Source organism: Drosophila nasuta, chromosome X (genome assembly GCF_023558535.2).
Source record: "Drosophila nasuta strain 15112-1781.00 chromosome X, ASM2355853v1, whole genome shotgun sequence".
Taxonomy (NCBI): Eukaryota; Metazoa; Arthropoda; class Insecta; order Diptera; family Drosophilidae; genus Drosophila; species Drosophila nasuta.
Genome location: NC_083459.1, coordinates 32,474,733 through 32,501,806, shown reverse-complemented (window position 1 = coordinate 32,501,806; position 27,074 = coordinate 32,474,733). Strand labels below are relative to the sequence as shown.

Sequence of the window (27,074 nt, the reverse complement as noted above, 5' to 3'; positions counted from 1 at the left end):
TATACCAAAAAAAAACTATACCGCACAAACATACTGGAAAATATACCGAATGGTATATTTGGTATATTGATATAGTGATGCATTCAAAATGTACCATGAAGTGCAAGATATGCCAGATTGCCAGCCAAAGCAACTAATAGTGCGGTATTATTTTTAAAGTACACTCAAATATACCAAAATAATATTCCGCAACAAATACTGAATATATACCAAATTCTATATTTGGTAATGCTGATATAGTTCTACATTTAAAACATACCTTAGTGTGCAAATTATACCACATTCTAACATATACCAAAGGCTATAGTTGGTCAATATACCAACAACAATATGTTTAAAATATACCATAGAGGTCAAAACATACCAGATTGTTAGGCAAAGCAACTAATTGTACGGAATTAATTATAAAATATACCAAATTAATATAACAGAAAAAACGAAAAAATATACCAAAGGTGTATTGATACAGTAGTACATTCAAATAATACCATGTTGATCAAGAATACCATATTTTACGAAAGCTTTATTCTGCCTGTTAAATACATTTCTTGCAGGCACAAAGTTATAATACCCTTCTACCCTACGGGTAGCAGGTATAAACAGAAGCACAGACTGTGGCCTAGTCAAACAATTGACTCGCTTCGATCTGGCTTCATCATCGTAGCGAGGATTGGCTTGCAATTTGCCAGATGGTCATCCATTTGTGAAACTGCGAACTGCGAGTTTGAAAACAAAATGCGATGCGATGCGGGTCGAGTTAACCCGACCCTAGATTGTGTGTCAATATAATTGAATAGAAAATTATATTACTTTCACCTCGCAAACTTATTTTCGGGGAGGCTCAAGCAAACGTTTATTGTTTGCCATTCAGTTTTCTAACGCTCGTTCATTTTCATGTCTCTTGTTGTGGAGCTCAGCTCAGGTCAGCTCAGCTCGCCGCCATCAACTTTAATGGCCTGATTATCGAGTTAGGTTCATTTGTGGCCTACAAACGAGACAGACAACAAGTTTTGCCAGAGGCCAGAGGCATCAACATGCTGACCTGGTTATAACTATTTCCATTTGTTGTACATACTCGTAATTGCATAACCTCTCGCTCTCGCTATCTCTGTTTCTCTTAAACTCTCTCTCTCAGGCTCAAGGGCTTCCAAACTTATTTGCTCATTGTAAACATTGTCTGCATGGCGTATGCGTAATATATGCACTCTCGATATTTGCCAATTATGTCGAGTGAAATATAACAATTGCAATTCCCAGCTTGCAGCTAAAAACAATAATCGTAATAATAATCATAATTCTTGTCAGAGTTCAATTGTGTTTGCCTCACTGTGCACTATGCAAATGCGGCGCCTCAATGGCGACTCTCTAAAAATCTATGTGTGTGTGTGTGTGCGGGTATTTGTGTGTGTGCATTTGATGACTGCCTCATTGGTGCTGTCAATAAATGATTGAATGACTGAACCGCAAATCGCTTTCGCTCCCTTCAAACTTTTGCAGCCTTCGCTTTGCGAAATGATTTTTCATTTCTTTTTTATGTGCCCTCTCCTCCTCCCCACTCCCCTATTGCCCTATTCTCTATGCTCCATTTTTCATTATCCATGTTGCGAGTGCGGCCGATACATTCATTCATTCATTTATTCATTCACTGCGCTGCGCTGATGTTGCCAACAGGCATCGAAAAGTCATTTTTCTTGTCAGTCAGCCAGCGTCGACTTTTCTGTGGCCTGAGGCTGCAAACAGCAACGTGCCACACACCTGTGCCTGCCACATGATGTTGCATGCCACACCCATGCTGCATGCTGCAGTGTCGACATAATTAGTCGCCTCGTTATCATTTGCGGCGATTATCCCACAGTATAACAACACGTTGACGTTGCATGCCCTCTCTCTCTCTTTCTTTCTCTGCTCTCTCTTTCGCTCTGCTATCAAGATACCAATTACTTTTCATCACATCACACAGCTGAAACGATGTTAGCCTTGTTTACACATTGTCTACAAGCCGTATTACAAATACACAAAGTGATCCCCTCTCTCACTTACACACACACACACATACATACACACGCCCCATCGTTTGACCACAACAACAACAACGACAACAACAAGGTGCACATTAATATGCTGTTCGAAGCATGTTGCTGTCGTTAAGCGGCAAGCACTTTCAGCACCTGAGTGTCAATTCCTCTTATCGATGCTAAGGCTTCCGATTGAGTCTACCTTGCTCCTCTCTCTCTCTCTCACACCCTCTGAAGAGCACTTGTGAGACTTACGAGGATGCGATGTGGGTCCATTCAGCATCCACTTGAGAGCATGTTTAGCACCCAGTGAAGACCTCGACCCCAGCGAGTGCGAATTTGAGTTTCGGCTGCAAATGAATGATTGATTCGCCTTCTATGGGTTAAGGCATGCTAACTAAGCAGCAAATGCAAAGGTGTCGTGTAAGGGTTAAGTGTGTACGTAACATAGGAAATATTCACAATAGTCATTAACAAAATAAATGCAGTTAATTTGCGAATTTGAGTTTTGGCTGCAATTGAATGATTGACTCGCCTTCTATGGGTTAAGACATGCTAACTAAGCAGCAAATGCAAAAGTGTTGTCTAAGGGTTAAGGGCGTATGTAACGTAGGAAATATTCACAATAGTCATTAACAAAATAAATGCAGTTAATCTGCGAATTTGAGTTTTGGCTGCAAATTGATGATTGACTCGCCTTCTATGGGTTAAGGCATGCTAACTAAGCAGCAAATGCAAAGTGTTCATCTAAGGGTTAAGTGTGTGCGTAACATAGGAAATATTCACAATAGTCATTCAAAACAAAATAAAATTCCGGTTTAAGTGAAAACGCAAATACATAGCAAATATACATATGTAAGTGGAACTGCACATGTGTTAAATACGTCACTAATGGGTTAACATACATAGGCAAACTTAATAGTGGTCATTAAACGAAACGAGTTCATATGCAAACAACGGAAAGAGCGAAAGGGACGCAACAAATTACAATATTCGCAACTATCATAATCATGTATTAAATCGTCATTATCGTGAAGCATGCGTTGCGGTTAATGATCATCAACGGACCGAACAGCAGCAGCAAGAAAAAAAGAAACGAAAGGGGAAGAGAACACACGCAGAAAAAATTATAATCATGTATTAAATCGTCATTATCGTGAAGCATGCGTTGCCGTTAATGATCATCAACGGACCGAACAGCAGCAGCACGAAAAAAAGAAACGAAAGGGGAAGAGAACACACGCAGAAAAAATTATAATCATGTATTAAATCGTCATTATCGCGAAGCATGCGTTGCGGTCAGCGTCGCACTTAATGATCATCAACGTACCGAACAGCAGCAACAGCAAGCAAAAAAGAAAGCAAAATAGGAAAAAATAACCAACATAGCGCTTGCTGAATTTGCAATGTACAGTACTGACTAAAACTATGCGCTCGCTCGCACGTCAAAAACCAAAAAGAAACAAGGTCATGCAAAAATAATATGCAAAGTGTTGTCGCTTACGGCAGAGGCAACGGCGGGTAGCAGGCAGCAGGCGACAAACAGGCAGCAGGCAGCGTAATCCCTCAGCTGTAGAATTTTCGCATTAACTATGCATGTGTCATTTAGGATATTGTTTTTGCTGCGCATTGTTGCACACAAGATTTGATTTCAATTTATTATTTAACACATTTAAATGCTTAATTCACGAGCATGCAAATTAAACATTGTTTTTATTCGTTTTCACTTCGCGAAAAGAAAAACGCGGCACACGGGGGGAGAGAGAGAGAGAGAGAGAGACAGAGACCGAGAGCGAATGCGAGAGAAGCGGGAGTAATGTAAAAACACGCGATTTGATTTTCGATTCACCCTAACCCCACTAATTGCATTTGTACGCGCTGCACTTAATAAAAGCCACAATTTGAATGCACATCATCACGAGTTTATTTAATTAAAGCGCACATTTTACAAAACTTTAATAATTCGAATTATCCACAAGCTCGCCTTCAGCGATTGCAAGGCAGAGCAAACATTGCACAAACACAAACACACACACATATATACATATATGCAAACATCGCTGCATTGTATAGAACACTCGAAAAAAAATATGAAAATAATTAGCTGCGCGGCATTTTAACGATGCAAATGGCGATAAAACATAATTTGTCGCATGCAGACACACAAATTTAACACTTTACGACCGAATTTGCGCATAAATCGCGGTTTTTAAGTGCCGCGTCCTTTGCACTGCGTTCGATTTAAAAGTCAATTGGCAACTGGCGAGTGCAGCTCACTCCCGCTCTCACTCCTGCTCTCACTCCCACTCTCACGCCTACAGGATGGCGGGACTTTTTTTGAGGGGAATTGATCGGCATTTCGATTGAAAGGGGAAATTACAGCAAGGACTTATTTCGATATTTGAAAAAGAGGGGAAAGTGAATTACTTTAGGCAATTGATCGAATGCGAGGGAAAATTTGAATATTTGAAACGAATGGAACTCACTGAAATTGAACTACATAATAATTATGTATAGAAAATTTAATTGTAGTTTTTTATTAAATTTGTGAATAAACAAAACCATTTCAAGCATATGAGTACAACACAAATTTGATATAACGAAAACAACGAAATTCTTGTGACAGAAATGGAATATTGACGTGTTCACGTCACATTAGCTAAAGAAAATGGGAGTGAATCGAGAGTGGCGTATTCAGTAGTGTTAGATATTCTATATGCATATCGTACATGTGTATTTTCCTGCTCATCAATTTTTATGATTGCGAATCCACAAGTTCCCAAGGCTGATCCAAGTTAAAGGAGCAAAACTCATTCGAGTGAAAGTGAATGCCGAATGCCGAATATTGAATGCTGAATGCTGAAAGCGAGTACAAATACGTGTATCTGCCATAGACCCGCAGTCGTTAGTCCCGTTAGTCCTTAGTCCTTGCCCTTGTTCATGCTCATGTTCATGTTCATGTTCGTGTTCGTGTTCGTGTTAGTGCTCTTGCTGCTTATTGTTAGCCTGCAACTGCAGACTGTCGACAGACAATGGAATCCATTCAACTTACGCCTTGTTTTGCGGTGCCTCAGTCAGCGGGTGGCCTGAGGACACACCGAAATAGACTACAACGAGGCTAAAACAAATGGCCAGAACAGCAAACAAGTCAAGGAGGCAAGTGTAAGGAGTCCAAAGAGAGCCAGTCAAATGAAAACGGATGGCCAAGGGATCCACAGCAGCCAAGCGAAGCAAGAAAACGCAGAAATACCTTACACACAATTCACTTAAATAAGACAGCAAAGAGAGAGAGAGAGAGAGAGAAAGAGAGGGATGAGGGTGGAGGGGAGAGGGGAGAGAGAGATGCCAATAGATGGCAAGATAGAGAGAGAGCAACAAAGTTGATTTCTTTCGGTGCGTCTCACATAAATACTCGTTGAGTGAGCAAGCAGCTTCCCACCCACCTAATTGGGCCACAAGGACGCCTCGCAGTCAGTTTCAGGTCAACTGATGTTGCTCCCTGTCCATTCGCTCCCCGTCTTCCCCTCTCCCCCTCTCCCCTACTCCCCACTTCCCATCTGCCCACTCTCAAAAACAGGCATCGCATCAAGACTTTTGAACTTGGACTGCTTTACACATTGCGTTGGCTTTTCATACCCTGCAAAACAATCGCCTGGGGTATGCGCGATAGGAATGACAGCTGAAGGAATTCTAAAATATATGCACAAATAGAAAATACACGTGTCTATTATTAGTTTGGTATATTTTAAGAAAAATACCGCACTGTTTTGCTGTCATTAAAAATGTAGCGGGCAGTATTATATCAATATATCAAATATAGCTTTTGGTATACATTTAAATTTTTTTGGGGTATAGTAATTTGGTATATTTTTATATTTGGTATATCTTTTATGTATGTTTTGCAATTGTTATAATGATAAATTCGAAATTCGAAATGTATCAAAGCTTAAACAATAATCTTGCTGATCTCTTACTAACTACAGAGTATCTGCTAGTTGTGCTTTTCTTTCACTATTATACTCTACAATTCATGAGTATTATAAATTCGTCTATATTATAATACATGTAGATTGTAAATTGTATGCTTAATAGTTCGAGTCGATTAGAGGGCATCTGCTAGTCCTCACTTTGCGTATATTCATCTGGTTATTTGCAGAATTTATGCTTCGGCTGCGAGTTGAGTTCTGCTTAGAATGGAAATGGGACTGAGGCACTTGCAATTCGAGAAACAGCAGAATCGAGCAGCGAAGAAGGCGTTGGGCTGCCTCGGATTGCGGTTACTTCGGCCTCATCCCGCGTTGCGCGTTGAGCCACGCCCACTTTGCGCCCAACTGAACTGCAAAGCTGTCGCTTGTCTGTCCTGTCTTCTGTCTCCTGTCGCTTGTCGGTTTTAGGTTACGGGTTATGGCTTGGGCTTGAGTGTCTGGCTTGGGTTTCGGCTTCGGCTTCGGCTTCAGTTTTGCGTTTGGCGCTTGAGTTTGAGTTTGCGTTTGCGTTTGGTTTCTCGGTTTTGGGTTTTGGTTTGTTGACACACTCCCGCACTTGAACTGAGTTGAGTTGAGTTGAGAGTTGAGAGTCGAGAACGCGCTTGTTCTTTGTTTCAGCCATTGGATCCAACAAAAACGCAAAGGGAACATTCTGGGGTTTAATAATACACATCGGCCAAGCACTGCTAATGATGCTGCTGCTGTTGATGCTTCTGCACTTAGCCAGACAAGTCGACTCTCGACCCTCGACCTCGACTCTGCTGCGGTTCACAGAGAGTCTAAACAGTCCAAACAGGATGTTCAAGCTGTGGTCGCCTCTCACCTCCATCTCCCTCTCCATCTCCCTCTCCATCTGCCTCTCTCCTGCTCTCAGCTCGGGTAACCGTTGCTAATGGCCAAAGGGGTGAGACCAAGGGGGAGGAGCAGGACGAGGACTAGGCCTAGTGTCTGTTGCAGTTAAGGCCGGCAAGTTGCTGCGGTCAGGACGAAAACATGATTTAGATGGTCAGGCAAAGTGCTGCACAGCTGAAAAGTGGCCAACAGAATTGAAGCTAAAAGTGTTGCCTACTTTTGGGCAACAGAATTGAAGCTAAAAGTGTTGCCTACTTTTCAGCGCACATTCCACAAAAATGCTCTGTGCAAGGACACATTAATGGGTCCAAGTTCGAGTCAACAAAGAGACAAATATAAAGTGACAGAGACAGAGACAGAGAGACAGTGAGAGAGAAAGAGAGAGATTGGCAAAGGGAAGATAGTTGAAATTTCAGTAAAAAGTTTACTTGAGCGTTTCCTTTCACGTGGAAACTTTTGTCATAATACAATACACTCGATATGCTATGTATATTTGATAAACACTGCAACAAAATTAGTGGAAATCAAGTATATAGTATTTAGTATACATTTAGTATATATTATAAGGTATATAGCAGTTAGTATATATTTAGTATATAGTATTAAGAATATATTTAGTTTATAGTATTAACTGAGTATATCAGTGGAAGTGAAGTAAATACTGTGCAAAATCTATTTACTATATAGTATTTGGTATATATTTAGTATACAGTATCAGTGGATATGAAGTATATAGTATTTAGTATACATTTAGTATATATTATAAGGTATATATCAGTTAGTATATATTTAGTATATAGTATTTTGTATATATTTAGTATATATTTTCTTAGCATATCAGTGGAAATGAAGTAAATACTGTGCAAAATCTATTTACTATATAGTATTTGGTATATATTTAGTATACAGTATTTAATATATTTGTAGAATATAGTATGTTGTATATATTTAGTATATATATTCGGGGTATATCAGTGGAAATAAAGTAAATACTGTGCAAAATATATTTAGTATATAGTATTTGGTATATATTTAGTATACAGTATTTAATATATTTGTAAAATATAGTATGTTGTATATATTTAGTATATATTTTCTTAGTATATCAGTGGAAATGAAGTAAATACTGTGCAAAATATATTTAGTATACAGTACTTAGCATATATTAATTAGTATTTATATAGAATACGTTAGCTAGTATTAAGTATATATTATTTTATTTGTATTTTACATTGCATTTTAGATTCGCACATTTTAAATGTTGAATTGCATTTCACTCGCTTTTATCGCTCTGTGTAGCTAACGACATTCAAACTGCATTTGTAGCAGCTGAAGTATGCGTGTGTGTGTGTGTGTTTGATGTTGTCACCCGAAAACATTTCACGTGTAAAACTCGTCGAGCATAAAAAATAAGAGAAGAGAAGAGAAGAGATGAGATGAAGAAAAGACGAGCAAAACCGAAAAATCATCTTAACAACACTTTGATATTCGATAAGGCGATGGCGGGTGGCAAAGCTGAGCCAAAGCTGAGCTGAAGCAAAACCTAAAGCTAAGCAGAAGCTGAAGGAAAAGCCAGTGAACGTCGAAAGGGAAGGGCATGGTAAAGGGGGAAAACGAAAGTGAAAGCAACAACGACAGCGACAGCGACAACGTCGAATGGGGCGTCGTCATCGCCTTCGTGGTTCGCATATCGCATAGCTGCTGTCGTTGGCATTGTCACTACGCGAGCATATCTCTCTCTGTGTGTGTGTGTGTGTGTGTGTGTGTGTGTGTGTGTGTGTGTGTGTGTGTGTGTGTATGCGAGTATGTGTATGCGTGTGTGTGTGTGTGTGTGTGTGTATGCGAGTATGTGTATGCGTGTGTGTGTGTGAGACAGCTGACCGTGTGACGTCAACATCAAGCTCTAAAATATGCGCCAAGTTTGACGCCAAGCAAAGTTAACGTTAGTTTTCTTTCTTTATTTTCACTTGTTCCTTTTACATGCCACGCCCTGTCGCACACACACACTCACGAGAGTGTATGTGTGTGTGTGTGTGGGTGAGTGCTTAGATTATATTTATAAGCTGCACACTCTCGATATTCGTATGTCACGAAAGCATATTGAAAACGACGCAACTCAACTCGTCTTCCAAGTTGGCAGCGGCGTCAGCGGCGCAGTTGGCAGCTCTTTTCGACGGATTAGTGGTTACACTGTAGTATGTGTGTCTGTGTGTGTGTGTGTGTGTGTGTGTAATGGCCTGGAATTATCATCATATTGATTAATTGTGTGTGACACTATGCAAAAGCGAAAACCAAAACAAAAGTATTGCAAGTTGAGCTTTTTTCGGCATACGCGGCGTATGCGTAACTTTAACTTTAACACTGCAATCGCATGCGTCACACACACAGACACATACACAAACACACAGCGAGGCGCGATAAGCAATGAATGACTCTTGACTAATTGTGTTTTATGGCACTTGACACTATCGTCCTGCGTCCTGTTGTCCTGCTGTTGTCCTGCTCTGGTCTGTTCGCACACAATTCGGCACGTCCTTGTGCGCGTCCTCGTCCTAGTCGATGTCCTCGCTGTCGTCCTCGCTCTCGTTGTAGCTCTCGTTGTCGGCCACGTTCTGGCATAATGCGTGTATAAAAATATTATTGTGCTTTTATGTCGCTGCAGGCTTTTTCGGCCATTTTAGCACTTCAAATAGCATCGAATTGTGTTGTAAACACACACACACACACACACACACACACATATACAGACAGTTGTTACTGTGTTTGATCTACGCGGGCTGGGCACAAATCGAAATGTTCGTGGCGAGCCAAAGATGAATATAAAATTGTGTGTGTTGAGCCCAGTCCAGAGAGCCCTTAGCATGTGGCGTGTGGCATGTGGCATGTGGCATGTTTCTGTTGCCATTTCGCTGCTTTTCTCTCTACTCTCTACTTTCTACTGCTGCTGCTTCTGTTTTCGGTTTCTACGTGAAGCATAATGTAAAAAGTTTTTCGCAGCAAGACAACAACGCGGCCGGGGGCAAACACTTTGAAACTCCAAAGTTGAAACGCAGCTTCTCTTCTTCCTCTTTGTGTTGCCTGTGGCTTTGTGGCACACACACACACCCATACACACACACGCACAACTCTTGATAACTTGCCATCAAAATGAAAGCAATTGAATGATGCTTAAATGAAATTAATGGATGTTATAATAAGTTGACAGACTTGCCAGTTAAATCAGATCACAGTCAGCCGCCTTTTAGCTTCCACCTGCCTCTGTCTCTGCCCCTCCTCTTCCTCACTCTTTTGCTTTCTCTCCTCAGTCTCACCTCTCAGCTGTGTCGCTGTCATGCGCCAGTTGGAAGGCAGCCAAGTTGAGACGACGTCTTCACGTTGTTGCTGACAACAACGAGCTGACAGGCATCATAATAGTCACTTCATGACTGCCTCACTGCTAGACTAGGGTAGTAGAAGTCATCCACTGACTGACTGGCTGACTGACTGGCTGACTGACTGATTGACTGACTGAAGGAGTGACTCACTGAGAGCCTGACTGAGTGACTAACTGAGCGACTAGCTGACTGACTGCTTTCCAGCTACGAATATCTGACTAACTATACGACTGCTTGGCAGACAACTAATTAAATGACTGTCTGACTGCCTGATTGAGTTACTGACTGATTGATTGAAGCAATGACAGAATAACTCTCTGTCACTAGATTCATTGCAGCAACGAATATGTGACTTTCGAACAGACTGTTGCACAGAAAGCTGATTAAATGAATGTCGGACTTTATAGGTAAGACAATACCTGTCTGATTGAGTGACTGATTGATTGACTGATTGAATGGCTGACTGAATGCCTGACTGCCAGCTACGCAGACACTCACTGAGTGTTTTGTTAGACTATCCAACAAGCTGACCGAATAGTATTCAGAATAAATCGACATTTAACTAACTATACGACTGCTTGAATTAAATGACTGTCTGACTGCATAAGTGATTGGCTGGCTGATTGATTGAGTGACTGATTGAATGACTGACTGACTGATTGAAGCAGTGATAGACTAACTCTATGCTAAACTCATTCCAGTAACGAATATCAGACAACTGATTAAATAACTAACTGACTTTAAAGGTCAGTCAATACCTGACTGATTGATTGACTGATTGAATGACTGACTGATAGAACTGACTGCTAGACAGACTGACTGACTGTGTAACTGCTTTGACAATCTACCCAAGTAGCTGACAGAATAGCTACCGGAATAACTGAGCTTTGTTAATGACTGACTGAAAGAGTGATTGACTGACTGACTGTCTGCCTAACTCCCCGATTGTTGCACTGCGAATGAGTGACTCCCTCGTTGACAGTGTTGCCCAAATTGTGACAGCAGCAACAGCGACAAAGACAAGGACAATGCCATGAACAAGAAGCACATCGGCAACAGCAGCCGCTGAAGCGGTGTCAAAATTCAATTTTCGCATTATTATGCGCACATAAATGAGACGACTGCCTTCCTCTACCCTCTACCCTCCTCCCCCCATTCTCAACCCTCCACCCTCTACCTGCCATCCTGCCTGCGTGCCTTCCTTCCTTCCTTTTACGCAGTCGCTTACTCTGAGTTTTGCTTCAACTTCTTCTGACACTTGGCGACTTGGCAGTTGCCAATTGCCACTTGCCACTTGCCACTTGCTTCTTGCTACTTGCCACACCCGATGGCGCCACTCCCGAGCGTGGCATGCAGTTGCGCACTTCCGCTTCTCCTCGTCGTATTCCCTGTGTTCCTCTTTGCCTCCCTCAGACTTGCGACAGTAGTCACCAGAGCAAGAGATTGTGAGACAGTAGCTTAATGCTTGGAACTTGCAACTTGGAACTTGTCGTAGGTTGCGGCATTCGCGGATCCGCTAATGAATTATTGGCGCGTTCCGCAAAACGTTCAACTAACGCACTTTGCCTCTTGGTTAATCTGTGGCGCCACCGCAAGAGAATGAAACAGATGTAAAAAGAGAGAGAGAGAGAGAGAGAAAAGCTGCTGTAGCAGACCCTTTGACAGGCTGACATAGCATTTAATTTGAGCGTGAATTTACATTTCAATCTTCATTTAAGCTGTCAATAATATGCAACACAAAACCAGACAACAGCTGAAGATGCTATTCAAATATGTTACCCGGATCTGAACTAGCTAAAGATTTAGCTTGAAACGTCTTCTGACAGGCTCGGGCTAAAGTAGAATGCGTTTCCGGCAATTGTTGTAGTAAATATTCTAAAGCCAAAACTCACTTAACGGCCACTGTCGATTGATGTCAATGTCGCTTAATAGCCAGACTTTATTGCCAAATTTCATATATAATTTTTTATAAAAATCATAATATTTTTACAGACGAAGCAGAGGCAATTAAGCGAGATATAGTTGTTATCAATGCATCGCATTATAATATCCAAGAAATTGCATAGTTAAATCAAGCAAAAAGTAATGCTAAAGAGAAATAACAATTTAGTGTATCTTGTAGTCGGTTGAGCAGGCTTATTAGGTCATTAAATACCCTAGAATTCTGTCAGTAAAGCGAGATATATGTTAGAAAGTAAATGTTGGAAAATAAAATCACTAGCAACAGATGCACTTAACAGCTGTGTAAGCACGTTTCTACAATTGCCATTACACCCCATTGCTGAAGTATAGAATTACAGGGTATAAACAGCAAAAACCGTGACAAAACAGGGGAAAAGCAAAAGTGAAAGGTAGAGTGGGAAAACTTAATTACTTTGATTACAGACATCGTCGCGCTTTATGGACATTGTGAAATGTTGTAAAAATAATTTCATACCCGATAACTAGGCGGCAATGCTATAGACTATAGAATGTGTGTGTGTGTGTGTTTTTACGAGCCGCACAAGCAGTTGAAACGGAAGCGGAAACGGAAACAGAAACTGAAACAGAAACGGAAACGGCAAAAGGGAAAAGGAAAAAGGAAAAAGGAAAAGGAAACCGAGACAGGAGCGCCAACGAGCGCATTTGAAAAGCAATTAAAAATGTTTAATACATACAATTAAAGTTTTAATGGACAGCCGAGTGCCGAGTGCCAAAGAGGGGGCGCAACATGGGTGGGGCATGCAGCATGCGGCATGCGGCATGTGGCATGCGGCATGGACAGAGACAGAGACAGAGACACAGACACGCACAAGCTGCCAAAAATCAAACATTTTTCGCTTGGTAATTAAATCAAATTTCGTTCAGCCGCCCAAAATTAAATTCGCCAACTGTAAATTCCATAGGCTAAAAGGATGCTCGAAATATGCCCAGCCGAAAAGGTGGCAAAGTGTGAGAAAGAGAAAGAAAGATGCAGATGGAGATGGAGAAGAGAAAGCGGGCGTGCTCTAATTTCATTAGACTATGTCTAACATTCAGGCACTGCCCTTTCCCTTTCCCTCTCCCTTTTCCTCCTTCCTCTCTCTCTCTCTCTCACTCACTCACTGTAAGCCTTTAATATGCTTTGCTACCTCCGCTCCGCAATGGGGCCAGCATTTTTTGGTGCTGGCATAATTTGATTATACCTTGCAACGCTGTTGAATAGAAGCTCACATATAAATATTCAACAATATTTGGCATGAAAGCTTTATTTGCAAATATTTTGGGAAACACCAGAAATTTGGTGCTACCTTCTAGCTCTTACCGCTTGAGCTATTGTGTTGTGATTTGTGCCCATGGTAATATAAGTACATATGTAAATATTCAACAATAGTTGTTATACCTTAAGCGGTTCAGAATTGATTATTGTGGGAAACTAATACGTTGTAACCTTCCAGGTCTTACCATGCGAGCTATTGAGCTACTGCATTGATAAAAAAGAGTTTTTTCAAAAGTCCATTTAAATAAACTCAACATTATTCATCATACCAAATTTAAGAAACTTTTACCTTAAAATATGGTGCTTCTAGCTCTTACCTGTTGACTTATTGTATTGTGATTTGTGCCCATGGAAAAGTCGTTGAACAACACATGCATATGTAAATAGTCAACAATAGATCGATTAATCGATTAACAATTGAATATTATCGAATACTCCAGAAATAAATTGCAGCCTTTCAGCTCTTACCGAGTGAGCTATTTATTCTTTATTATGACTACCACACATACCTACTTACTTACCATACTTATCATACTTGTTATTCTTTCCATATTTACCATACTCAACAAAATATGTGTTTTTGAAGCGTTGTCGTAGTTGAATTTAAATATTTTGTTCAAATAGCGATCTTCTAGATCTTAGCAATTGAGCTATTGAGTTATCCCAAGAAAACATTCTTAATATGAAGATAATACCGGGTAATCTACAGTCGATTACACACTCATTTTTCTGCTAAGCAGTCTTGAGTGATTTTCTATAGTCGATTTAAGCAACACAACCACACACTCACACTTTTCTCGCTCTCTTTCCTTCTGCTGCGGCAACTCTATTGTTGTACTTTTCTTGTGTACTAAGTGGTCGCATTCGGGTTGCTCCCTTTGAGGGTCTATCCATCCATCAATCGAAGCCGTTATCCATCTATCTTTTGTTCCGGCTGTCGCCTGCATCTATCTATCTATGTTGCCATCTATCTATCTATCAACTCGAGTCCCTCTTTGGATAGGTGACTGTGTGACTGAGTGACTGAGTGACTGACTAACCGACTGACTGTCTCACTCTCTAACTCTCTAACTCACTGACTCACTGACGACAAGAGGTGATGGTAATTGAATGCATGGCTGTTGCCATTGCATATAAGAACTGTTTGGGGAAAATTAGCAGCTCCTCTAGCGAACCAAATGCAAATACCAGAAATAAAGTGATGAAAAAGTTAATTAAACTTTTTGATGAGATTTTAGATCTCAGATTTTGTCATTTGCTGCTCTCACCCCCCACAAGTTGGCCAAGTTGCCAGAGAGAGAGCAACCTCCAACCCCCAATCCCGATTCCCAAAGTTGAACGCTAGAGGAGCAAGGGTACTTTGTAGTCCGCATTCAGGTTTCACGTTCGACAAAAACTTCGACATGTCCTCAGTCGTCTGTCCTCTGTTCTCTGTCCTCTGTCGACGTTGTCATCGTTGTTTGGCTGAGGCCAAGTTATGTTTGTTCAAGTGTTGGCGACACTCTCGACTTTCAAGTCTCAACTTTGACATGTCATCCACATCCACATCCACATCGACATCGACATCGATGCCTAAAGCGGTCCGCTCTTGAACCGAACGAAACTTTCTAAATTATCGCCGGTCATTGTTTTCAAAAATTAAGCACGCTATGTAAAACAGCAGCACAAGCAGCCATATTTGTCCTCGCCACGTAATGAATGCCCCGACAGCCGCATCCTTTGCGGTGCCCCCCGAAACCCCGCAACCCATGTGAGGACAGGGAGCAGTGACAGCGCCCAGCTGCCATGATTGAAAATGAGACCCACAAGCGTTTTGCAAATCGATAAGATTGACGCTGTTGTCGATGCTGTTGCTAATGCTGGGTAATAGGGTAAGCCAACAATCCGAGGAGCGGACGTGTACGAAAGAAGGAGGAGGAGGAGGAGGAGGAGGAGGAGGAGACGATACCCCCATTGAGAATACATATGAATTAATTACAATGTGGCTGCACTTCATCATGAAAAATGCCTTTCGGTTCGACGGTTCACACACACACATTCTCTCTTCTACTCTCTCTCTCTCTCTCTCTCTCTCTCTCTCTCCCCGTCTCTCTGTTTTGAAGCACCTGCTGCTCGTGTGTCGTCACCTTTAAATAGGTCAATTAGCGAGCCTATGCGAACGGAATGGAAGTCGGCAGTTGGGGAGTTGGGAGTTGGGGCTGCTTCCGGCGCGCTTTACCCACTTCTCCACCCCTCCTCGCATGTGTAAGAGCTGTAAAGCTGGCTCGGCTAAATCAAGTATTTAAAAGAGGTTGTGTGCCAACTGGCTTACCACCAATTGAGTCCCGTTCACACCCCCAAAATCTCGCTCTTTGTTAATTCCAAATACGACTCCGGGCGCGATACTTGATAACCTAATAAAACAAAATGCCTCCGCACTCGGTGCAGCGTCATTAACACGCTCAGACGGTGGCTAATCTGTAATTAATTGCCACACATCTGTATACAAAGCACGCACACACACACACAATCCGAATTTAGGGACTGCGGACGCCATTGCTTAGGGCGTTCCGGTCAATTGGGTAACCAAAAGCGGTCACAGTCCACACACAATGTCCACACAATGTTCTCTGTTCACTGTTCGCTGTCCACTCTTCACTGTGCACCGCCAACTGTCCACATTATCCGCCACCGCCGCCAGAGGGCGCTGTTCGCGCTTATGCTAAATGAGAGCACGTCGCACAGATAAATTGCGGCTTGTGGCAACAGCCGAGCGTGGAGCGTGGAGTGGCGCCTCTTGATTACCCGTATGCTAATCATAGCTGCGAAACCTCGAGCGTTTCCAACCAAGGTTCGGTTTAGTTCGTGAAATACTTTTTGAAACATCTGCCATCCATATTGCATATTTCATTAAATCAAAATGAACGGGTCTCTGGAAATCAACATTTGACAACTAATAACTAGAAGTATGAATTTGTAGTGCCTAAATAAGTCATTTTGCCTAAACTCAGTCAACAATTCTTTGAGAATACAAAACTGTGAACGGGTCTCACAGTCAGTATTTAACACTCCTTTTGTTAGTTGTTCTAACCTATAAGGTGAAAGTGAATCCTACAACTTCTTTGTGAATTTTCCCAAAAATAAAATACAATATGAACTCATATACTTAGGGAAATAGTGGAAGGGCCTTTGGTAGTCAGTACTTTATTGTGGCTTTCTTAACACTGTTTGATTAAGTAAATCTAAAGACTCTTCATGATGCTAATAGAACTTCTTCCTTCTTTTTCTTCGTTTCTCAGCCATTCTGAGCACGCTCTGCAAGGAGTTTCTGCGCGTCAACGTCTCCGCCATCCTCTACATGATGAACAACGAGCAGTTCGGCCACAGCACAGCCTCAGCCCAGTACTTTCTGCAGCTGGCCGGTTATCTGGGCATCCCGGTGATCTCGTGGAACGCTGACAACTCGGGTCTGGAGCGTCGGGCATCGCAATCGACGCTGCAACTGCAGCTGGCGCCAAGCATTGAGCATCAGAGTGCCGCGATGCTGAGCATCCTGGAGCGCTACAAGTGGCATCAATTCTCGGTGGTCACCTCACAGATCGCCGGCCACGATGACTTCGTGCAGGCGGTGCGAGAGCGTGTGGCCGAGATGCAGGAACACTTCAAGTTCACCATACTCAACTCGATTGTCGTCACGCGCACCAGCGACCTCATGGAGCTGGTGAACAGCGAGGCACGCGTCATGCTGCTCTATGCCACCCAAACGGAAGCCATCACCATTCTGCGTGCCGCCGATGAGATGAAGCTCACCGGTGAGAACTATGTCTGGGTCGTCAGTCAGTCGGTCATCGAGAAGAAGGACGCGCACTCGCAGTTCCCCGTCGGCATGTTGGGCGTCCACTTCGACACGTCGAGCGCTGCCCTGATGAACGAGATCTCCAATGCCATCAAGATCTACAGCTATGGTGTCGAAGCTTATCTCACGGACCCCGCCAATCGGGATCGAAGGCTCACCACGCAGTCGTTGTCCTGTGAGGACGAAGGACGCGGTCGCTGGGACAATGGCGAAATGTGAGTACGAACTTTATTTATACCTCACACCAGAATATACCTAATATTGTCTTTGGTATATTGCAGTATTTTGTATAGTATTATTTCAACATGCGGTATTATGGTTTTACGATTATATTTTAATTTTTGCTCGACTGTTAAAACTGAAATTCTTACTCTACATACAACTTATACATAAAATATACCAAATATAGTCTTCAGTATATATAGTATTTTTATGGTATTATTTCAGCGTGTGGCATTTTTGTTGTACTGCTTTATATTGATTTGTGCTCGACTGGCAAAACATAAGTACATAATCCACACTTATACATAAAATATACCAAATATAGTCTTTGGTATATTGTAGTATTTTGTATTTTGTTTATCGCCTTTATTTTTATATATGTACGGCTGTCAAATCTAATGAAGAACACACCAAATATAGTTTTCATTATACTATAGTATTTTTTATGGTATTATTTCAAAACTAAAGTTGGTTAAAGAGATAAATGGGTAGACTTCGTGACCCTTCCTAGACATCGTCTGTATTTTCCCGCAATTTATATCTGTTCCTTATTGTAATTGAAAGCTTCTTCAAGTATTTGCGCAACGTGTCCATAGAGGGAGACCTCAACAAGCCGAACATTGAGTTCACTGCGGACGGTGACCTCAAGTCGGCGGAGCTCAAGATCATGAACCTGCGACCCAGCGCCAACAATAAAAATCTCGTCTGGGAGGAGGTAAGTGTGCTGGACTCTTTTGCATGCTCTCACTCTCTCTCACTTATTTAAATCACTTACTTACTCTCACTTACTTATTCTATTGTATTGTATCTTTCTCTGGCACACTGTTCACAAACACACACAAAAACACGAACACAATCTCACTCTCACTTTGTATTATTCATTTTGAACGCTGCAAAACACTCGCTTCTGTACAATCGCAATATATACATGCAAACATTATATATACATATATATATACGTTAATCGATCGGGATCGGGATCGGGCATCAGATTGGGGTCTGGAAATCGTGGGAGACTCAGAGGCTGGACATACGCGACATCGCGTGGCCAGGTAACTCGCACGCTCCGCCGCAAGGTGTGCCCGAGAAATTCCATTTAAAGATCACATTCCTCGAGGAGGCACCCTATATCAATCTGTCACCCGCCGATCCAGTGAGTGGCAAATGCCTGATGGACCGCGGTGTGCTGTGTCGCGTTGCGGCCGATCACGAAATGGCCGCCGACATCGATGTCGGCCAGGCACACCGCAACGAGTCCTTCTATCAATGCTGCAGCGGATTCTGCATTGATTTGCTCGAGAAATTTGCCGAGGAGCTGGGCTTCACCTACGAGCTGGTTCGGGTTGAAGATGGTAAATGGGGTACACTTGAGAATGGTAAATGGAATGGTTTAATTGCCGACTTGGTTAACCGCAAGACGGACATGGTACTCACGTCTCTCATGATCAACACCGAGCGCGAGGCGGTCGTCGATTTTAGTGAGCCCTTCATGGAGACGGGCATTGCGATTGTGGTGGCCAAACGGACTGGCATCATCTCGCCCACTGCGTTCTTGGAGCCCTTTGACACGGCCTCCTGGATGCTGGTAAGTAAATTGCGCCATGCGCAAATGCCACATCCACATCCTCCACTCCACTTTCCTCCCTCCGGTAAGTGTGCGCTTCTCCTTACTTTACGCTTTCTCTTCTCCTCTTTTCCACACTCTCTTCGCTCTCTTCGCTCGTTCGCTTCCTCCTTCATTTCAACAATAAGGTGGGTATCGTCGCCATACAAGCGGCCACCTTCATGATCTTCCTGTTCGAGTGGCTCTCGCCCAGCGGCTACGACATGAAGCTCTATCTGCAGAACACCAATGTCACCCCCTATCGCTTCTCCCTGTTCCGCACCTATTGGCTCGTCTGGGCGGTGCTCTTTCAAGCCGCCGTCCATGTCGATTCGCCACGCGGCTTCACCTCGCGCTTCATGACCAATGTCTGGGCTCTGTTCGCCGTCGTCTTCCTTGCCATCTACACTGCCAACCTGGCGGCCTTCATGATAACCAGGTTAGTATCGTCCTCGCACCCAAATCCCCGCCTTCCCAATATCCTGGCCATCCTAACGGAACTCATCGCACATTCGTTCGCAGAGAGGAATTCCACGAGTTCAGCGGCCTCAACGACAGCCGCTTGGTCCATCCGTATTCGCACAAGCCATCGTTCAAGTTCGGCACCATTCCCTACAGCCACACGGACTCGACTATTCACAAGTACTTTAAGGACATGCACTACTACATGAAGCAGTAAGTAATCCCATGTTCGACTTCCATCTGCAAAGAAATCCCTCTCTTTACCCCTTCTCTGTCAAATGTCGCATTCCTCCGCAGATACAATAAGACAAGTGTCGCTGATGGCGTCGCCGCTGTGCTAAATGGCAACCTCGACTCCTTCATCTACGATGGCACCGTGCTGGACTATTTGGTGGCCCAGGACGAGGACTGTCGCCTCATGACCGTCGGCAGCTGGTACGCGATGACAGGTGAGCAGCTCTAAAAACTCCTTCACCTTCGTCAACTCATTAATTCCCTTCTCTGCAGGCTATGGACTCGCTTTTAGCCGCAACTCCAAGTACGTGCAGATGTTCAACAAGCGTCTGCTCGAGTTTCGCGCCAATGGGGACTTGGAGCGATTGCGTCGCTATTGGATGACCGGCACTTGTCGGCCCGGGAAGCAGGAACACAAGTCCTCAGATCCGTTGGCCCTCGAGCAGTTCTTGTCCGCCTTTCTACTCCTGATGGCTGGCATTCTGCTCGCCGCGCTCTTGCTGCTGCTGGAGCACGTCTACTTCAAGTACATACGCAAGCGATTGGCCAAAAAGGATGGCGGACATTGCTGTGCTCTCATCTCGCTCTCCATGGGCAAATCGCTGACGTTTCGCGGCGCCGTCTACGAGGCCACGGAGATCTTAAAGAAGCATCGCTGCAACGATCCCATCTGCGACACGCATCTGTGGAAGGTGAAGCACGAGCTGGACATGTCCCGACTGCGTGTGCGTCAGCTGGAGAAGGTCATGGACAAGCACGGCATCAAGGCGCCACAGTTGAGGTAAGTCTGTGTCCTCGATTCCCTTTTGGGAGCAACAGGTTGATAACACAGACTCGACTACTTGCAGGCTGGCCTCATCGTCCGATCTGCTGAACCATCATCATCTCAAGGAACGTCCGCCGTTGCTGGGAAATCTCAGCCTGGCAGCCAGCGCCCAAGATCTATACAGGTGGTAAGTTTGCTACTACTAATGTGTGCCCCTCCCTCTCTTCCTCCCTACCAACCTCCCTCCCTCCCATCCTACCTCCCTTTCTCCCTCCCTACCTTCCTAACACCCTCCCTCTCTCCCTCCCTTCGTTCCTCCCTTTTGGTAAGCTTGCTACTACTAATGTGTGCCCCTCCCTCTCTTCCTCTCTACCAATTTTCCTTACTCCCATCCTACCTCCCTTCCTAACACCCTCCCTCTCTCCCTCCCTTCGTTCCTCCCTTTTTCCCCTTTCCTCTCTTCCTCCCTACCAACCTCCCTCCCTCCCATCCTACCTCCCTTCTCCCCTTTCCTCGCATGACGTTAAGCTTGTGTGCCAGTTCGCAGCATCCACCTCGCAATTCCTCCCTCCCTTTCTCCCTTCATTCTTTCCTTCTAGTGTCTCGCATGTCGTTCAGCATGTGTCCCAGTTCCCAGCTTCCACCTCTCAATTCAATTAGGCAATTGATTAGGATAACATTTCGGTGCCAGGTTCTGTCCATGTGCAGTCCGCAGGGCTTTGTTCGCAACTCCTGTTGCGCTGGCTCTAATAAAAATATATGGAAATTACTTTATTAAATTAGCTTATCTCGGTTCCTGATTTGATGGCAGCCAGCAGCCAGCAGCAGGCAGCCAGACTTCAGTCTCCAGTCTTCAGTCTCGACGTCAAAGTCCTGTCATAGTCCCAGCAGCGCAATTTCCGATCAAGTTCCTGTTGTCATTCATTTGCGTTTGTTCTGCATCCGAGCTAGGTTCGACTCGGACTCGCTTTTGGAGATGGGAATGGGAATGTCTGTGTGGGTGAACATTTGCATACAATTATTTGCTCGCTCGCATCTCTGAATTGCGTAAGCAACTCTGCGATTAAGAAATCAAATCAAATCCATTTGAGCATGCATCAGCTTCAGCTTCAGCTCCAGCATTCGGACTTTCGTTTGCCTCAACAGTCAATCACTGAACCTGATTAAACCCCCTATATTGCTTTGATTGACAGACAGCTGCAGAAAGGATTGACTGACTAACGCAGTTAATGACTATTGAGGAAAAGGCATACGAGTACAAGAGAATCGTCATCATCATCGCGCTGACTGCAAATGACAAGCAAACCGACTTGACCAACAAAGCTCTATTGAAAGCACACTCAACTCCAGTTACGACATCCCCTTGAGATCTTTGATCTCTCTTCCCGCTCTCTCCCTTTCGCCCTTTCTCCATTTCTGTCTTCGTCTGTCTGATGATTTCTTTGTGGCACTTTTTGGCTGCTGAAATGCTGTTTGCATGGCTATCACACGCTGCGGATTAGCATTTGAAACTCGGTCGCTCGCATTCATTTCACGTGTGCGGCAAGGCAACTAAGTGCTTGCCACACAACATGCCACAGCGCACAACACGTAGCATGCCACACGCGCCACGCTCCACGCTCCAAAGCCGTGCAAAACTTTTCAACAAATTGTACAAATTAAGCGCATGAATAAAACCGCCAAAAAGTTTTCGATACAACAAAATATGCAAAAAACCGGGAAGCAAAATACAACACAAAACAAAATACCCAAAAAAATACGCAGAGATATGAATGAATATGAATAAACTCGTATGAGTATACTCATGTCCACACACACACACACACACACACACACACACACACACACACACACACACACACACACACACACACACACACACACACACACACACACACACACACACACACACACACACACACACACACACACACACACACACACACACACACACACACACACACACACACACACACACACACACACACACACACACACACACACACACACACACACACACACACACACACACACACACACACACACACACACACACACACACACACACACACACACACACACACACACACACACACACACACACACACACTCACTTTGAGCTCTCGTATTTGCATTCATCCCACGTGAAACAATAAAAACACTTTAGAACTTCGACGCGGGAAGAGCAAGGGAACGGGGGAACGGGAGAGCTTGGGAGAGGGAGGGTGGAGGGGTAAAGAAAGCCACACAGGTGCTCCAAAGGGTTAGACACCAAAAATAATAAAAAGTAGAATATGCTCTTGTTAACATCACTTTCCGCATACCCTGGAAATTAGCAAAACGCTGCAAAGAGAAAAACGGTCATGCTCAACTTAAATCGAAAAGAGGAACAAAATTAAATTTATATTTTGTATGATATTTTTAATTCGCTATTTTCGTATTCAGATTTACGCACTCATTTTCAATACAACATTTTTCTGCAGTTACGTATACTTAATGTCTACATTATTTTATATTTTCATTATTATTTAATGAAATAATATGAAATGAGCCAGAATGGCTAAGGTCTTCAGGCTAATTTAGTATTTTCTATATTTCTAGTATTTTAAAGTATATTCCTAGGCGGTATATTATCAACATAGTTTTTTTTCGCATATAACGTATACGTAATGTTGTTAATGATTTAAGTACGTTTGTTTTGTAATTTCTGTTCACTTATTATTATATATTTATATTTGAAATTAAAATAAACAACGCCTCATTTCAAGCTTCCATCGCAAATACCAAATTTTATTTGTTAATTTCGCAATGCGAGGTATTGCTTAGTCGAGCAGACGCGACGACACTTGACGCTCTGCAAAGCACTTTGGTTTATGAACATGTGTTCGGGTTTACAGAGGTTGCGGACTTGTTGTAATCCCGGCATATCATAAATACATAAGCAATGATTTATTTTCCAATTTCTTAAACTTGTGGACTTACTCACACACACACAGCCATACGCACAACCCACCACACACACACACATCTATACACATGACGTCATGCAACAATAGTTTCAGTCTAAAGTTTTTTTTTGAGGTTCTTTTCGCGCACAATGCGAAGGAATCCTTGTGGGTAGAGTAATGGAGAGAGGGAGAGCATAGAGTGGGAAGTAGAGACGATTGATTGATGGATGATGCTGTGGTCCATCGAGTGACCGCTACTCGAATTACTTACTCGAATCGAAATCGAAATCGCAATCCGAGCCGAATCCTTGCACAGCAAGGATGCTTTCTTGTAATGACTAATGCCCTCGATTTGTGCTGAGGATATTTACTAAAATTATTTGCAGAGCAACTGAAGATGCGCTCAAGTGAAGGGAGGAATGTGGGGCAGGGGAAGAGAGGAAACTACCCTATCCCTATCTGTATCCCTTTACTCTTGATGTTGATGTTGATAGTGAATGTGCATGATTTTGAATCAATGATTAAACGCAGACTTTGCTCTGCACTGCGATTGAACTAACATTTTGGAGTTGTTCCCATATCTTTCCATATCAAATGAAAGGTCTTACAAAACGGAAATCGCCGAGATGGAGACAGTGCTCTGAAGTGCTCTCGATTGGAGTGAATCACATATGGTTGGCATTGCCACTAATCCTAATCTTAAATATCTAAGTCTTACCAATAGTTAAAGCCCCAATCAACAGCAAATTAACAACAACAACAACAACAAGTATTATGCATTTTAATCAGCAAGCAAATGAGCAATGTTTTTATCGGTTGTTCTGTTATCGATCACTTGTTTGTTTTTTTTTGATTAAGGCTACAATTACAAATTGACGAAGCAGAAAAACTAAACGGACTGCAATTGCAAATTTACACCAATAAAAAAGAAAAGATTAACAAAAAAAAAAACAAAACACAAACATTAAGAAAAATGTAAAAAAGAAAAACCAAAAAAAAAAAACGTCTCCAAACTCTTCGTATATATACAAAATATAGGTGTATATTTAATCAAAATGATGCCCACAAAATGGCAGATAAAGAAATGTTTCAAATAAATGTAAACTGAAAGCTTTTTAAAAGTTAAAGAACAATTTAAAAACTAAAACTAAACCTAAAACAAAAACGAAATCGAAATGGAAAAAAAAATATTAAACCAAAGCCCAAAGCGCCTCACACAAAAAAAAACACACACGCAGACAGACACAGAGAAAGAGAAAGAAAAAGAAAAAGAGAAAGAAAGAGAGAGAGAAACTAGGAGTTCAGATTTCAGGATTTAATGAAGCAAAACAACATTTATACAAGCTCGTAATTATGCAAAATAGTAACAGAAAGTGAAAATGGAAATGGAAATGGAGATGGAAGAAACGCAAAATAAATATTTATGCAATTAAGTTGAAAATGTTAACAAAGCAAATCAATTGTGCATTTAACGCGATTGAGGTGCGCAACACGAAGCACAAGGATATAAGTCAAATTTATTTTATGGTTGAATTTACACCAACGCAAACACAGAGACACTCACATGCACGCAAACACGCAAAACATGGAGGTGGAACGATACATTTATCGATACTCGTATATGAGAGAATGATCGAAAATGATCTGACAGTCACACTCACACGCACGCACGCACACACAAACCATGGAGGTAAGACGATAAATTTATCGATATACAAACACGAGAAAAAATGAACGAAAATGATCTGAAAGTGAAACAGGAACTAGAGTTGCCCGCAAAATGAACGAGAAATGAAAATGCGAAATGCAAAATGCAAAATGCAAAATGATGATGATAATTGAAACTAAATGAATAATTGCTAAAGATATACACATTAACATATTTATATTGTATGTATTTACTTAATTATTATGATTACGATTACGATTACGATATGAATGTTATTGCATATACACGTACATATACATTTATTGATATTTATATATACATATACATATACATACAAACATATATACATATATACGTTTTTCTCCTGATTTTGAGGAACAAAGTGCTTATGTGCCACTCAAACAACAACAAGCAACAAACAAGCAAACAAACAAACAAGCCAACAACAAAAGTGCAATGAGAATATAAACTAGAAATTCTTAATCGATTCAATTCAATTCAATTCACAATTCAATCCAAAGCTATAACTACTCCAATCTCAGCAATCTAATGCTAATGCTTTCCTTTTCATTAAGAATATCAAGTATACGCCCTCGATTACGCATTAAGTTCTCTTTTGTCCTCCGCAGTTCACAATGACACAAAAGTAGTAAAAACTAAAAGAAAAAAATATATGCTGTTATCTGTTAATAAGTAGAAGTTGTATTTCCAATTATTATACTCGACTCTTGAATATATACTTATATAATTTAGCATATCACGTATACGCCACCCAGCAAATTGAGTTTATCCGCATTTCGATTCTATATAATAGTCGACTAGAATATACCCGTTATATCTGTATCATTTGGCATTAGCTATGAACACGCTTCTCACAAACTCTCCCGCTCTCTGGGTTCAGGATAGACACAAAACAAAAGCAAAAACAAAACCTAAAAAAAATGAATAAAATTAAACCCTTAGAAAGCTAAATAAAAACTAACTAACTAAAACTGAAATTTGCTTAAATGATAAAAACGAAAACCTAAAAAAAACTATTTTAAATTAAACAAAACCAAAGCTAAACAAAAATAAAAAACAAAAAACCAAAAATTTAAATTTAACTAAGCAAAAAAAAAAGGAAAAAGAAAAACGAAAAGAATTTGATAATTAAATGTTTGTGTTGGTATTCGTTTGTGTGTCTTCTAAATGTTTAGAGTGTCGAATGGAAAATAAACATAATAATATTTTAAACAAATTGAACGATTGGCTCACGTAAGATAAGACGATACATTTATCGATATACAAGTATGAGAAGAAGTGATCGAAAATGATCTGACAGTCACACTCACATGCACGCACACACAAACATGGAGGTAGGACGATACATTTATCGATATACAATGATCTGACACTCACATGTACGCACAAAAAAAACATGGAGGTAGGACGATACATTTATCGGTAGACAAATACGGGAAGAATGAACACACGCACACACACACACATACATACACGATGTCTGTCCATGTAAAGGATAAAGCAAAAGAAAAAAAAAGGAAAGCTACTTATTCAAGCAATTTGCACACTGCGACTATCCATGTGTACTCTAAATATATGTGTGTGTGTGTGTGTGTGTGTGCGACACACACATATACACACACACACTCGCATACTATAATTGGATTGTTGATCTATATTTACTGAATGTAATCGCTTTAAGCTTGTTATCTCAACAAATCAAAACAAAAAACAAGCAAAACACAAAAAAAAAATGATGAAAGCAAACAAATGTTAACAGAAATAAAAAAACAAAATGCATTGAGTTTTATTTGCAAAGAGTGATTTTTTGTAGTAAAAATATTTTATACACAATTAAGTACAGAATCGA

The 27,074-nt window shown here is 41.8% G+C and overlaps 1 protein-coding gene across 3 annotated transcripts in view; it reads left to right on the top strand.

Moving 5' to 3' along the window:
* The window catches only part of LOC132797366 (glutamate receptor ionotropic, NMDA 2B), a 35,688-nt gene extending 11,308 nt beyond the window's left edge, over positions 1-24,380 (top strand). For 2 of the 3 annotated variants that reach the window (XM_060809090.1, XM_060809089.1), the window contains exons 3-11: positions 16,744-17,515; positions 18,087-18,237; positions 18,514-19,107; positions 19,275-19,564; positions 19,648-19,800; positions 19,885-20,036; positions 20,095-20,602; positions 20,670-20,774; positions 24,137-24,380. In XM_060809090.1, coding sequence (XP_060665073.1) covers positions 16,744-17,515; positions 18,087-18,237; positions 18,514-19,107; positions 19,275-19,564; positions 19,648-19,800; positions 19,885-20,036; positions 20,095-20,602; positions 20,670-20,774; positions 24,137-24,179 — 2,768 coding nt within the window. In that variant the 3' untranslated portion in view covers positions 24,180-24,380. The remainder of the gene's footprint in view (positions 1-16,743; positions 17,516-18,086; positions 18,238-18,513; positions 19,108-19,274; positions 19,565-19,647; positions 19,801-19,884; positions 20,037-20,094; positions 20,603-20,669; positions 20,775-24,136) is intronic. The other variant, XM_060809091.1, reaches the window with a different exon arrangement.
* The last annotated feature ends 2,694 nt before the right edge of the window (positions 24,381-27,074 follow it).